At 44.5% G+C, this 15,348-nt stretch overlaps 1 protein-coding gene across 1 annotated transcript in view; it reads right to left on the bottom strand.

Moving 5' to 3' along the window:
• LOC114042018 (carcinoembryonic antigen-related cell adhesion molecule 20-like) overlaps window positions 1–15,348 on the bottom strand; it is a 115,159-nt gene that overhangs the window by 92,278 nt on the left and 7,533 nt on the right. The window contains exons 3-8 of the mRNA XM_027860728.1: window positions 9,963–10,244; window positions 4,270–4,548; window positions 3,265–3,543; window positions 1,040–1,321; window positions 364–466; window positions 197–288 (exon numbers count right to left, since the gene is read on the bottom strand). Of these exons, the coding sequence (XP_027716529.1) occupies window positions 197–288; window positions 364–466; window positions 1,040–1,321; window positions 3,265–3,543; window positions 4,270–4,548; window positions 9,963–10,244 (1,317 nt within the window). The remainder of the gene's footprint in view (window positions 1–196; window positions 289–363; window positions 467–1,039; window positions 1,322–3,264; window positions 3,544–4,269; window positions 4,549–9,962; window positions 10,245–15,348) is intronic.

Genomic DNA, 15,348 nt, shown 5'->3' on the forward strand with positions numbered 1-15,348 from the left:
CCAAAGAACAAGAGTACCAGAAGCTATTATCATACAGTCTGTCCCAAAGCTGGGGGGTGTCATAAGACTGAGAACTGAACAGTGCCTCAGAGGTCCTTGGCCTCCTAGGGCATCCCTTTAGAGAAGAGGCAATTTAGTTCAGCCCCCTCCTTTTACAGATAAAGCAAGTGAGGCACAGGGAGTTGGAAGGACTTGCCCAAAGTCATGCAGGTAGTAAGTGCAGAGCAAAGACTTGGATGCAGGTCCCCAGATGCCACATGCAACCTGCAGCCCACTGACCCTCTCTGCCTGGGATAGAGCACAAGAGAGGCTGCTGAACAGATCCCCCAGGCAACAAGGCCTTCCTCCCATTCCAGAGGGTACCTTCTCCTGATGACCAAGAAATACACCAGCCCTGCGAGAAGAGCGACAGCAACCAGAACTCCAATCACAATACCAACAATGGCCCCAGACGATAGTGAGGAATCTGGCATACCGGGGAGACAGGATTCAGATTTGTAGCCCAGAGCCACAAGCAGAGGCTTCCTATAGGGTGTGAGGGGTCTAGGACATCCCCAGGAGGTGGAGGAAGCCCAGGTATGTGGTAGGAGGAGTCCCAAAGACAGTATGTCAAGCCTATGGTGTGGGGCGGGAGCCAGGGGCATGTCCTAGGGGTGAGCACCCAGGGATATGTCAGGGTATTGAGGGACCCCAGTGAGGGGCCTGTTCTGAGGCAGGTGTGGAACCCAGACCTATGAGGGCCCAGAATCCTCTCTTGAGAGTGGAGTACCATTCCTTCCTTTGTGGGGCAAATAGGGACGCTGATTGGTTAGATCACAGGCTGTACCCACCAAGTCATCTGCATCACAGGTACCCCCCAAAGCATGGGGGCCTGGGCAAGTGCCTCAATTTGTCGTGACTTCTGGCTTGGGACTTCACGTACAGATCCCCTCCTTTCTCTGTGTTCTCAGTCCGTGACCAGAAGCGGCTAGGCGCCTGAGCTCTGTATCTCCCCAGCACCCCAGGGAAGGTGCAAGGAGGGCTATGCTCAGGGACTCACCAACCACCCTGATGGTGACTGTGGCTGAGCGGTCCAGTCGGGTCAGATTGTTCCAGGCGGAGCACATGCCAGTTCCCTGATGATCCCAGGTCACCGCCTCTATGGTGAGTAGAGACCCAGCGTGCTCCAATGAGCTGGTGGTATTGAGGGACCAGTGATACTGAGCCTCTGGCTGAGAAGGAGCACTACACAATAAGGTCAGAGTAGAGCCAAGAGTAATCTCGATACTGTTGAGCGCGCTGGACCCCGAGGCCCGAGTGATATTGATCTGGTCAGGTCCATCTGTAAGGACAGGAGAGAAGCAAGGACAAAAGGCTCCAGGAGCAGTGCTGGCAACACAGGGGAAAGATGCTAGATTTGGAGTTCGATAACACAGGATTCGAATCCCGGCTAGACCCCCTATTAAAGATGTGACCCTGGCCAAGTCCCTTCCCTTCAGGCCTCCTTTTCCTCATCTAAAATCGGGTGACTGGACAAGATGATTAGCACTGTACGATTCTGCAGTCTCTGATCCGGTTTATTAGGATTGGGACATAGGACGTGGGAATGAGACCTAGACGCAATAGCACTGGACTTGGAATCAACCTGAGCTGAAATCCTGTCTCAGACGCTTAGTTGTTGTGTTACTTGGGTCAAATCACTTAACCTCCCTGGCGTCAGTTTCCTCAGTTGTAAAATGGGGATAATAAGAGCATTCCTGGGGCTGTTGAGCGAATCAAATGAGAGCGCATATGTGAAATGCTTTGCAAACCTTAAAATGCTTTATTATTATATGCTTACAACTTTTTAATATTAAATGTTTAGACCTTAAAATATTACAGGGAGACTGATTTTAGTCCAGCGTGAAGAATTTAACACTCGAAGCTTTCCTTCTATGGCACAATCAGTTGGCTCCAAGAAGGCAGTGTGTTTTTCATGGTGAAAAGTCTTTAAAGCAGGGGCATGACCAATTATAAGACATGAGGGATGGGATCTAGTAGAATATAAGCTCCCTGAGGACAAGGCTTTTTTTTAAACATTTTGTTCTTGTATACCCATCATCTAGTTCAATACTGTGCATGATAAAAGTTTATTGTCAGCTTACAAAATGCTTATTATTGTATCTGTGCGACGTTAGGTCACCTTAGACTCTCTGGGCCTCAGTTGCCTCATCTGTAAAATGGAGAAGCTGGACCAGAAAGCCTCTAGAGGCCCTTTTAACTCTAGATCCAGGCTGTTTCTCATCACCAACCCCACCCCCAGATGAATGTGAGAATCTTGAGGGTAAGAACAGCTCCATTTTTCTCTTCATATCCCCTACCCCAGTATAGTGTCTAGGACACGTGTCTATTGGTAAACAAACCTTTTGACTCAGATATCCCATCGCTAGGCATTGACCCAAGGAGGTCGATGATAAAAAAAAGACACCAAAATATCCCCAGCAGCATTGTTTGTAGTAGGAGAGAGTTGGAAACAAAGGAGAATCTGTGCAGACTACAGAAAGAGAGGTCCATGAACAAGATGGAATCCTACTATGCCAGAAGTGACAAATGTGACAAGAACAGAGAAAACTGAGAAGACCTCTGTAAACTGATGTAAAGAGAAGGAAGCAGAGCCGGGGAATCCACATGTGCACCGACAGCTGGCGGGTTGAGTGGAAAGAATGACACCACCAACGACAGCCAAATGGAATGGCCGAGCTTGACCCCTAGGGGAGAGACGTGGGAATGCGCCTCCCTCCTTTCTACCAGAGGCGGGGGACTGTGGCTGCGGAACCTCGCATCTAATTTCAGGCTCCACCGATATGTTGGTTAGTTTTTTAAACAGCTTGCTCATCTTCTTTCTTTTATTTTTCTTGTTATAAAAGATGGGGATATAATGAGAATATATGTATAAGATATATATATTTATAATGAGAATACATAAGATTATACATAATGAGAATATATATAATAAGGATATAATGAGAAAGAAGGAAGAAAAGTTTAGGACAGGATAAGAAGTAGACTTCTGATTTCATTGACATAAGGAACTCCTCTATGAAAAACTTCCTTTCCCAGTGCAGGCCAGCACCTTCCCTTTCACTTATAATCTTGGAGCATCACCTCAAGGACAGAGAAAGGAAAAGATTTGCCCAGGGTCACATGGACAGTATTAAAAAAAAACAGAGATATCCATTCCAAAAATGTTAGCCATCACAAGCAATTCAGGCTTTCTGGGTCAAAGCGCCGGAAGTGGTCACTTACAGTTCACGGTCAAAGGCACAGGGTCACTGCTGATACTGCTGATCAAGTTCCTCGTGGTGCACTGATACTGCCCAGCATCCTCCCTGTGAACCTGGGTTATGGTCAATGTCCGGTTCCCCTGGGACAGCACCAGTCGGTCATTTGCTGGGAGGCTTTGATTGTCCAAAAGCCACTGAACCTCAATCTCAGTATCTGGAGTAACACAGGTAAAACTCACCGCTCCCTCATCCTCCACGATAGAGGTGGTATTGGCCAACACATGGGGCTTGGTCACCCACTCTGGAGAGAAGGAGAGAAGGTGCATTTAGGGACCCAAGCTCAGGGGGATTTAAGATCACCCATCCAGTGCCTCTCATTATCTAAGTGAGGAAACGGAGGCCTGGAACCATGAATGACTTATCAACGTCACCTAGATGATTAAGAGCGGAGCCAGGCTTCCAAAGCAGGTCCTCGGAATCCAAATTCAGTAGTCTGTGTCCAACACATTCCCTTGGTCCAGCCCCTTCACTCCCCTACTGCCCAAACCAGCCTCAGCTACTAGTACTCCAATTCACCCAGGAAAAGGAAGCCAGGAGTGTCCTCTCCAAGGAAACTGGGGGAAATGTCTCCAAGCAAGCGAAGATCTGGGGTCAAGGACAAAGAGCCCAAGATTGGGAGTTGGGATGCCTGGGCTCTGGTCCTAGTTTCACTAATTAGCACAGTGACTTTGGAAAGTCTCCTTCCCTCATTGGGACTCATTCTCCTCATCTGTAAAATGAGGTGATGACTTCCAACCCCACCTCCGTATGATAATGTGGGTTCTAAGCTTTGACATCCGCTGTTCTAAAGCCCCTCCCAGCCCTGACATTCCCTGTTCTAAGGCCCCTCCAAAACCTGACATTCCCTGTTCTAAGGGCCCTCCCAGCTCTGACATCTGCTGTTCTTTCATTCCAGCTCTGACTTCTGTGACACTGTCTCTGAGTCGAGAAGAGTGGACCTAGGCTAAGCGGTCTCGCCAGGACTCACCAGCCACCTTGACTGTGACAGACGCTGAAGCAGATTTTCCAGCCAGCCTATTGTCCACTGTACATTTGTAATTCCCGTCGTGATTCCTGGAGGCCATTGAGATGGAGTACTGGGACTCCAAAATCCCCAAGGAATTTTCATTCAAATACCAGGTATAGTCAGGGGCAGGGTTTGACTCGGCCTGGCACTTTAACGTGAGGCTGGAGTTGATTTCCACTCCAACGATGTTGCCCCAAATGGATCCAGTATCCGGCGTGATCGTGACCTGATCTGGTCCATCTACATAGAAAGAACAGAATGTGAAGGCTCTTCATTCTCTTCAGTATGGGTATTGATTGTACAAGGCCCTGCCTGGCCTTAACCCTCCTTTATCCTCTCTCTCCACGATTCCCTATGGTGACCTCATCCCCTGCCAGGGCCTTAATGGTCATGCTTTGTGGAGCCACCAAAATCTGCTTGCTTGGCCCTGAGATTTCCCAGATCTCCCAGCCCACATTTCCGGCTGCCTGCTGGACAGCGCCACCTGGCCCCCATAGGAAAGAGCACTGAGCTGGGAATCCAGAGAAGTCTTCCCCTCTCACCCCCAACATAAGGGACGGGGTTCTCTCTCTTCTCTGATTGCTTACCACATTTAGTGAAGGCTTCTTCCTTCTCTGCTCTTCTCCCACTCTCCCTTGAAGAGTGAGTGAGTGTGTTTATGTGTGTGTGTGTATACATCCCTTTCCCCACATCTGACTGCAAACTCCCCAAGAACAGAGTTTGAGTCAGCTATCTTTGTATCTTTGGCCCCACAGAAGAATCTGAAAGTAGTAGGTGCTTAAGAGATACTTGTTAAAGTGAACCAAATTAGAATTTAATGGATCACAATTGAAATGATTTAAATTATAATGAAATAAATGTAAAAGAATCAATATGAATTGAATTTAAGTAAAATTAATGAAATGAAATTAACTGAATGAATTTTAACTGAAGGGAATTCATAATCAAAAAGGGAAAGGGAAGCCTACATAATTGGATGGGTACCCTAGGTTTCAAGAGAGCAGATTCCAAAAGGTTCAGAGGATAGATGGTTAACAAGCCATGACTTAGGAATGAATTTTTTTAAATTTTATCACCCTTTATTTTCACATTATCTTCATTTCTAAATATGTCCCTCCCTCTTCTACCCAATCAATTATCCTTTGTATCAAAGAATCAAAAATAAAGAGGAAAATGAGCTTAGCTAAATTTATCTAGTTCAGTAAAACTATGAAATATTCTTCTAGCAGTTGGCATTTTCCTCTCTAAGAAACCTACCCTACCTTTCATCTGTTCTGTATTATCTTATATGTTGAACCTGTTTACAGTCATGTTATCATGGCCCAGTGGATAGAGCATTGGACCCAGAATCAGGAAGATCTGAGTTCAAATTTGACCTGAGACACTTCCTAGCTGTGTGACCCTGAGCAAGTCACTTACAATCTGTCTGCCTCAGTGTCCTCAACTGTAAAATGGGGATAATGATAGCACCTATCTCTCAGTGTTGGTATGAGAATAAAATAAGTCAAGTGCTTAGAAGGTAGTTTGTTGTTGTTGAATTGTGTCAGTCATGTCTGACTCTTCACGGCCCCATTTGAGGTTTTCTTGACAGAGATACTGGAGTAGTTTGCCATTTCCTTCTCTAGCTCATTTTACAGATGAAGAAACTGAGGCAAACAGCATTAAGTTACTTAAGGGTCTGAGGCCAGATGTGAACTCACAAAGATGAATCTTCCTGACTCTGTATTTGCACTCTATCCACTGCACCACCTAGCTGCCAAAAAACAAAGTTAAGTGACTCACCCAGGGTCACACATCTAGTATCTGAGGTCAGATTTAAATTCACGAAGCTGAATCTTCCAGACTTGAGGCCTGGCATACTATCCACTCTGCCAACTAGCTGCCCTAGCACATAGTAGGTGCTTAATCAATGTTATTAGTATATAAGCTCCTTGAGGGCAGGGATTGTTGGCTTGTTCTTTATGCCCTTGGCTGTTTGCACAGTGCCTAGAACATAGTAAGTGCCCAATAAAAAGTTTGTTGATAGAATTGAATTGAATAACAATGAATTGAATTGATAAGAATTCAATATTGGTATGAATTGAATTGAAAGCAATTTAAATGAATTTAGTTGAAACTTATTTAACTGAAATGAACTAGTTGAATTGAATTTTTAAAATGAATAGAATTGATAGGAATTGAACTGTATTGAAACGAAATGGATTTAATTGAATCTCATTGAAAATAATGGAATGAAATTGGAATTAGTCAAAAGGGATTGAACAAATTGAACTGAAAAGAAGCAAATAATATTGATATAAATTGAAATAAAAGGAAGTGAAATGGATTGAATTGGAATAAATCTAACTGAATTGAACTAGCTGATCAGAAAAAAACTAAAGAGGACTGATATGAATTTAATTGAACTGAACTGAAATTAATTTAATCTATTTGAATTTAATAGAAATAAACAGAATGGAAGAGGTCAAATGAGTTGAATTAAATTATTACACCAACCTGAGCCCTTGGTAACAATTTTGTGTGTCCTTCTTACCCAACGCTGACCTCAGTCACACACCCTCATCCATCCTCACTCACCAAAGCAGACAGTTGGCATCCCAACTTGACTCAATGGACACAATACTTTCCCAACACTTTGAGCCTGCTCAGGCCCAGATATCTGCTCCCTCCCATGTGGACCCTGCCTTGTTGTGTCCCCTATCTGCTGCTGCCCACACCAAGGGAGTGGGGAACAAGTGGACAGATGCCCTTCCTATCACAGAATCCCAGCAGGCCTGTCACCTCCCTCATTCCAGATATAGGGCTCTCTCAGTTCCACTTAGGGTTCACCAGCATCTCAGGATCTTAAAGTGGCACAGGCAGAATTCAAACTCACGTCTCCTGACTCCAGAACAACTAGGTATAGAACCACACCACTCAGGTTTGAACCCAGCCTTAGCCATCTCATGCTTATGGACCTTGGGTCAGTCCTTCCCTATCTCTTGGCCTCAGTTTCTTTATTTGTAAAATGTCAGGGCTGGACTTGATCTCTGAGGTTGTGTGATACTTGGAATGTCCCCATGGGAAGGAATCAAAAGCAAGATCTACCTGAGCAAACATCTCTGTCCTTTGCAGAACTTTAAATGTCAGATCTAATTCTTGGGAAGTTTTTCTTCACTTCCAGAGAAAATCTATCTCCCTACATCTTTCCTCCCATCATTCCTACTTATAGATTCTGAGAGCAAGCCGTCAGCAGAATGTCTCTTATGACATATAGACCCTAGGTGTAGAGCAGGAAGAAAGGTTAGGCCCCATTGAGTCCTTACCTTTTAGAGACAATGGAAACTGAGGCCCAGAGAGATGAGATTTGCCAGGTCACAAAATGTGAGGCTTGGACTCTATGATTTCTAAAGTCTTTCCCACTCCTGTCAAGTCAACAATCATTTATTAAGCACCTACTATGTTCCAGGTACTGTGTTAAGTGTGGGGGATGCAAGGAGAGGCAGTCTACAAAGAGAAAGTCCAAAGAGAACAGTCTGTATTCTCAAGGATCTCACAGGCTGATAGGAGAGGGGAGAGGGAGAAGGAGGGACGGAGAGAGTAAGGATGGAGGGAGACGACCTGCAAACAGTTAGGTACAAATATAAATATAGGATCAGTGGGAGAGAGTCTCTGGAGGAAGGCACTAACATTAGGGAGGACTGGGAAAATCTTGCAGAATTCCTAGGAGTACAATGGGACACCAACATTTGGGGGACGGGAAGGCAGGAGAGGTCCCATGTAAAAGGTGCTCTTTGAAGAGAACTAGGGATTCTAAGCATCAGAGGTGAAAAGGGAGAGCATTCCAGGCAGGGGAGAAAGCCTATGCAAGGCGCAGAGATGAGAGACTGAAAGTCAAGTGTGGGGAACAGCATGGTCAGCATGGAATGCATGAAGAAGAGTGATATATAATACACCTGGAAAAAGTAAGCAGGTCCTATGATCCATCAATCTGCAAGAATGTATAAAGCCCCCATTATGCATCAGACACTGTGTTGGAAGCTGGGGATAGATTTTCATTGTTCTGTCCTTTCAGTCATATCCGGCTCTCTGTGACCCCATTTGGGGTTTTCTTGGTAAGCATGCTGAAGCAGTTTGTCATTTCCTTCCCCAACTCATTTTTCAGATAAGGAAACTGAGGCAAACAGGGTTAAGTGACTTGCCCAGGGTCGCCCAGCTAGTAAGTAGCTAAGGTTGTACTTGAATTCATGAAGGTGAATCTTCCTGATTCCAAGCCCAGCGCTCCATGCCCTATGGCGCCCTCTAGCTGCCCTTTGGGGATAGACATAAAGACAAAAAATCAGTCTGGTCTCAAGAACCTTCCTTTTGTTCTATCAAAGGAGAGACATGGAGATAGAGATAGATAGAGATAGAGATAGACATACGCACACATATATGAAGTATTTATTTTTTTAAAAAGCAGCATAGGGGCAGTTAGGTGGTGTACTGGCTAGACTTTTGGCCTTGGAGTCAAGAGGACCTGAGTTCAAATGTGACCTCAGATACTTGAAACTTACTAGCTGTGTGACCCTGGGCAAGTCACTTAACCCCGACTGCCTCACCAAAAAACAAAAAACAAAAATAAAATAAAAAAGTGGTATAAATTTAAAATTACAAGGTCAATAAATTCATCTCTCTCATTTTGTAGATGGAATGATTGAGACCCAGGATCACACAGCTAGTAAATGTCTGAGACTGAATCTGAATAAACCACTTTGGGGTGAGGCCAGAGAGGGGGAGGCCAGTATGGAGGCAGTATGAGGGGTGGGGGAGCATGAGGAAAAGCCTCAGATTGGAGGTAGCATTTGAGTTCAGCTTTGAAGGAAATCACATATTCCAAGAGACCAAGGTGAGCAGGGACACCTTATACAAAGGCATGGAGATAAGAGATGGGATGTTGCATGTGAAGAACAGCAAATATGCCCTTTGGTTGGATGCCCACAGCCCCACTGACCCTGGATCTGCTGCCTGCCTGCCTGCCTGCCCTACTCCCTCCTGACTGGCCTCATCCCCTTGGATGACGACCCTTGCACTCAGAATCCAGGGTGAGCCTATGCCTGGGTCTGCACCCCTGTCCTCAGGGCAGCTGGTCTCCTCCAGTGGATCCCTGTGATCCCTAGCAATTTGCAACAGCCACCAATTGAAGTCACCTCCCAGGTGTGGCCACTCACAATCTCCCAGAATCTCAGAACCAAAAGAAATCTTAGCATCTTCCAGGGGAACTTGGACAAAATCCTCGAGGGAGTCCCTGATAAGATCAAGGCTGGAGTGGATGCTCCTTGGAGCTAAATTCAGATGCAGAAGACCTGGGATAAAATTCTGGCTGTCATGCCAGTGTGTCTTCCAGTATGACCTTGGGGAAATTATTTCTCCTTGACTTTCTTCTCTGAGGTAAGATGAGGGTACTGGAATAGATAACCTTTCAACCCCATGTCATGATCCTATGACCCATCTGAGGTTCTCTCCAGCTCCGAGATTCTGTGATCTGAGCCATCCCAACACTGAACAAAAATCTCCTCTATGCTTAACAAGTCATCAGCCCCATGACGGGGACCTCACTACCTACTCAGCTCATGCTGCTGAGGAAAGATGAGAGGTCCAGGATCAGGTCCCTAGAGGGAAGGGGAGACACTCACAGAAGACAATCAGGTTGATGCCATCACTCTCCTGGAAGCCCACTGAATTCCAGACTTTACACTGGTAGTAACCACTGTCCCCTCTGGTAACATTGTGAAAGGTGAGGATCTTGTTATCTGAAGACAGGGACAGTTGAGGACTGAGTGGGAGCTCAGCATTATTCAGGAACCACTGAATGTTGACATCCGCTTCATTGGGGTTACATGTGAACTTCACCAAGCTCTGGAACTCAATGATGGAACCTCCAGGCTCCATGATGATGCTGGGTTTTGATGGCATCACTGGAACAAAAGAGGAGAGAGGTTAACTCATTGTTCCAGGGAAGAGGGCACACGCACAGCCCACAGTCAGTCAGTCAATAAACATTTATTAAGCTCCAACTATGTGCCAGGCACTGGGGATAAAAAGAGTCAAAGACAGTCCCTGCCCTCACAGAACTCACAGCCTAATGGGGGAGAAAACATGCAAAAGACTTTGGACAAACGAGATCTATACGGGATAGATAGAGAAGAATCAATGGTGAGAAGGCACTAGAATGAAGGAGGATCAGGAAAGGTTTTCTGGAGGAGGGGAGATTTTATCTGGGACTTGAGGGATGCCTCCTGGAAGAGCTGGAGAGCAGGCATAGGGTCACAACAGCTAAGAGCTGGAAGGGACCTTAGAGGTCATTTTACAGAGGAGGAAACTGAGGCCCAGGAAGACGAGTGGCCAGGGTCATACACAAGGAGAGCTGGGGTAGCTTCACAATCACTCTAGGAGAGACGTAGACTGATTGCCCCCATTTTATAGAGACAGAAACTGAGGCCCAAAAAGGTTAAAGCCAGAGCACAGGGCTTAGAGTAGAGGAGTAACCTTAAGGAGAGAGGTGAATCCATAGATCACAGAATGAGACCTTGGACTCATCTACTTTGCACTCATGGTATCAGAAAGGTTGACCTGACCTTCTGCCTCAGTCTGCCTCTGTTCCTTCCCCTCGCTGCTTCTGGTTTTGCCCTCTGGTCAAGCAGATCAAAGCTCCTTCCCTCCTCCACAGGACACCCCTCAACTCTCATGACACCCCCACTCCTTCCCAAGGCTGTTGTTATTGAGTCGTTTTCAGCCATGTCTGACTCTCCGTGACTCCATCTGGGGTTTCCTGGGCTGAGATACGGGAGTGGCTTGCCACTTCATTCTTCAGTTCATTTTACAGGTGAGGAAACTGAGGTAAACAGGGTGAAGTGACTTGCCCAGGGTCACACAACTAGGGTGTGTCTGAGGCCAGATTTGAACTCAGGTCTTCCTGACTCCAGGCTCAGCACTATCCACTGCACCACCTCACTGCCCTTCTCCAGGCTTAATGTGCCCAATTCCTTCAGCCAATTCTCATGAGGATTTAGAGTTGGGAGGAGGCCTTAGAGGTCTAACTCCTTTATTTTTAGAGAAACTGAGGCCTAGAGAGGTTAGGAACAAACACAAAAGATTTAAATTAATAATAATAGCATTTTATAACCCTTCAAGGTTTGCAAAGGGCTTTATAAATATTACCTCACAACAATGCTGGGAGGTAGGCTATTATTATTCCCATTTTACTGATGGGGAACTGAGGCAGACAGAGGTTAAGTGATTTGTCCAGGGTCACACAGCTGGGAAGTATCTGAGTCTGGTTTTAACTCAGGTCTTCTCGATTCCAGGTCCAGTGCTCTATCTACTGCACCACCAGCTGCTCAACGAGATAATGGATGGGAGAACTGACATTTAGACCAGCAGTTCTCAAAGTGTGTTCCACATATCCTTATGTGTCCTTAAGATCCTTTCATGGGTCCATGAGGTTAAAACTAATTTCTTAATAATACTAAGATGCCTTAATTTCTAAAACAGGAAATATCAACAGATATAACCCTCATAAACAAAGGCTATAGGAGGAGGGATATTTGATCATTTTTAAGAGCAGAAGGGAGTCCTAAGTCCAAAACGTCTGAGAATTGCTAGTTTGGACAAGGGAAGCCATTGGAAGGTAAATCAAGAACTAGAGGGGAGCTTGGAATTCCTCTGATCCAAGCTCCTTATTTCACAAATAAGGAAACTGAGGTCCAGAGAGAGCCAGTGGCTCCCCCCGGGTGATACACAGAAGTAAAAAGCTGAGCCAGGATTCAAACTCAGATCCTGTGACTCCTTTATAGAGCCCCAAGCCCAGACCCTCCATGGCTTGGCCAAGGTCAGACACCTTGGCTCAAGTATCTGAGCCAGGACTTGAACCCGGGCCTCCTGATTTTGATTCGGAGGCTCATTCCACTGTGCCAAGTATGCCAAGGCAGCAGCCTGCCATGCTGGTGGCCTATCTCAGGGTGAAGCCCAGGCCCAACTGCTTACTAATTTTGTGACCCTGGACAAGTCTTCTCTCTCATGACCAGGGTAGGGACCATGTTGTTGCCTTTCTGCATATCCCTAGAGCTTAGTACAGTGCCTGTAACATAGTAGAAACTTATTTAATAACTGCTTGTTGACTGACTGATTGACTATCTGGACCTCAACTTTTTCAGGTGTGAAATGGGGATAAGAATGCTTATTATTGAAGGCCTAGGGCCTCCCTGATGACAGCACTTCATAAACTTTAAAGTACCTCATGGCATAACAGGAAAAGTGCTAGACTTGAAGTAATAGAACCTGGGTTCAAATTCCAGCTTTGCTACTTACTACCTCTGTGACATTGAATGTACCCTTTCTCCCTCTTTCAGCCTCAAATTCTCCCCCACACACAGTAAGGGAGCTAGCATAGAAGGTCATTGATTGTTCAAAATGCTGTGTGACTTTGGGTAAGTTACAGAATCATAGAACTACAGAGTGTGAGTTGGACAGGACCCGAGTGACCCTCTAGAGAAACCCATATCCACTAGGACACACCTGACAAATGGTGTCCAGTCTCTTCTTGAGGACCAGCCAAGGAGGCGCTCACCATCTGTGCTTAGGGACTGCTCTAATCAGCAGGAAATTTATTCCTGTCATCATTCTTAAGTTGGGTTTAGGGCAACTTTGCCCTCATTTCCCCTAAATAATAACAACCACCACAATAACATTTATATAGCATTTACTATGTGCCAGACAGTATGTTAAATGCTTTATAATCACTATCTCATTTGGTCCTAACATCATCGTAATAATAGCATTTATATATTACTTTAAGGTCTGCAAATAAAGTGCTTTACAAAGATTATTTCAGTTTATCCTCACAACAATCCTAGAGGGTCATTATCATTATTATCCCCATTTTACAGACAAGGAAACTGAGACACAGGAAAGTGAAGTGACCTTCCCAGGGTCACACAGTTAGGAAGTATCTGAGATCAAATTTGAAATCCAGTCCTTCTGACTCCAGGTCCAGCACGCTATCCAATGAGCCACCTGGCTGCCAAATTTTGCCTAGTTCTTCCCTGTGGGGCAAAATCAAACTATTCTAATCCCTCATCCATATGTCAGTCCATCAAAAGAGTGTCAGTAGGATGCAGAGCCAAGATGGTGGATTTGAGGCAGCAGACCAGGTAAACTCTCTCAATATTCCCCTCCAAACCACTTTAAAATGATGCCTCAAATCAAATTTTGGAATGATAGAACCAACAAAAGGTCAGGGTAAAATATTTTTTCAGACTAAGAAAACTTAGGAGGTTCTGCAAAAGAAGTCTATGACACCAGAGTGGAGGCCTGTCCAGAATTCCTGCACACAGTAGCAACAGTTGCAGGAGCTCTCAGCCCTGAGATGGTGAAGGGGAATCAGACAACTGTCAGCAAGAGATTACAGGGGACCCTTTGCTGGCACTGTGTGCAGTTGGTGCCAATTAGCAACTCTATTACACATACTCAGTATTGGATCACAGTTCCACAGACAAGAGGAGCACTAGCACTTGTGGATTCGGGGGAGCAGGAGCTGTTCCTGGGTAAAGATCAGAGCACAGACCAGGAGAGTAGTGGCCACACCTGTCCCCGGGTCACACCACCTTGGAAGCACTGAAAATTGGCAGGCCCCCAGAACTAACTTTGAAAACAGTAGCACAAAAATCCTGAAGCTTGGCACAGTACCTCCCCACCCCAGGTGAGCAGAACCCAATTTTAACATAAAGTTCAAAATGAAGAAAGGCTAGGAAAATGAGCAAACAACAACAACAATGAAATAATTTGACCATAAAAAGCTACTACTGTGGCAGAAAAGACAAAGACACAAACTCAGAAGAAGACAATAATGCAAAAAAAAAAAAAAGCTACCAAAGCCTCAAAGAAAAATGCTAATTAAGCCCAAGCCCAATAAGAATTAACATTAAAAAACAGAATTGACCTAATGTTAAAAAATAGAGAGAGAGAGAGATACAAATGTTCACTGAAGAAAATAACTCCTTAAAAAACAAAGTTGGTCAAATGGACAAAGAGGTACAAAAGCTCACTAAAGAAGATAATTTCTTAAAAATTAGAATTGGGCAAGAGAAAGCTAACGATTCCATGAGTCATCAAAAAACAATAAAATAAAGTCAAAAGAATGAAAAAAAAAGAAAATGTGAATATTTCATTGGAAAAACAACTGATCTGGAAAACAGATTGAGTAGAGAAAATTTAAGAATTATTAGACTATCTGAAAGTCATGATCAAAGAAAGAGTTTAACTTTATTGTTCTGGAAGACAAAGGAGCTAGGATTACAACCGAGAATAACCTAACCAACAAAAGAGAATACAATCCTTAAAGGGAAAATGGATATTTAGTGAAACAGAGAACTTCTGAACATTCCTGATGAAAAGACCACAGTTGAATAGAAAATTTAACATTCAACATGAGATTCAAGAGAAGCATAAAAAGGTAAACATGAAAGAGTAATCATAAGGGACTTAATAAAATTAAACTGTGTACATTCCTTTATGGGAAGATGAGGCATGTAACCCCTAAGAACTTTCTCATTTGTTGTTATTGTTGTTAATCATTTCAGTCACGTCTGAATCTTCATGACTCCATTTGGAGTTTTCTTGGCAAGGATCCCGGAGTGGTTTGCCATCCCCTTCTCCAGTTCATTTACAGATGAGGAAACTGAAGCAATCAGAGTCAGTGTCCAGAGTCACACAGGTAAGAAGTGTCTGAGGCCAGATTTGAACTCAGGAAGATAGGTCCTCCTGACTCCAAACCCAGCACTCTATGCACTATGCCACTTAGCTGCTCCCATTTTAAAAATGAAAACTTTCTATTCTTTCATGTTTTTATCATCAATTATATTTTTTACTGACTACAATAATTGTTCTACCATTGATTTGATAAATGTGTCACTGACTCCCAAGAATACTTTTTAAGAAATACAGCTAGGTTCTTACTTGTGCAAATAATGAATCTCCTGAAATGTGTTTGAATTTGCACTGTTTGAAGTTATAATTATGTAA

The sequence above is a fragment of the Vombatus ursinus genome, unplaced genomic scaffold, assembly GCF_900497805.2.
Source record: "Vombatus ursinus unplaced genomic scaffold, bare-nosed wombat genome assembly UNPS02014239.1, whole genome shotgun sequence".
Taxonomy (NCBI): Eukaryota; Metazoa; Chordata; class Mammalia; order Diprotodontia; family Vombatidae; genus Vombatus; species Vombatus ursinus.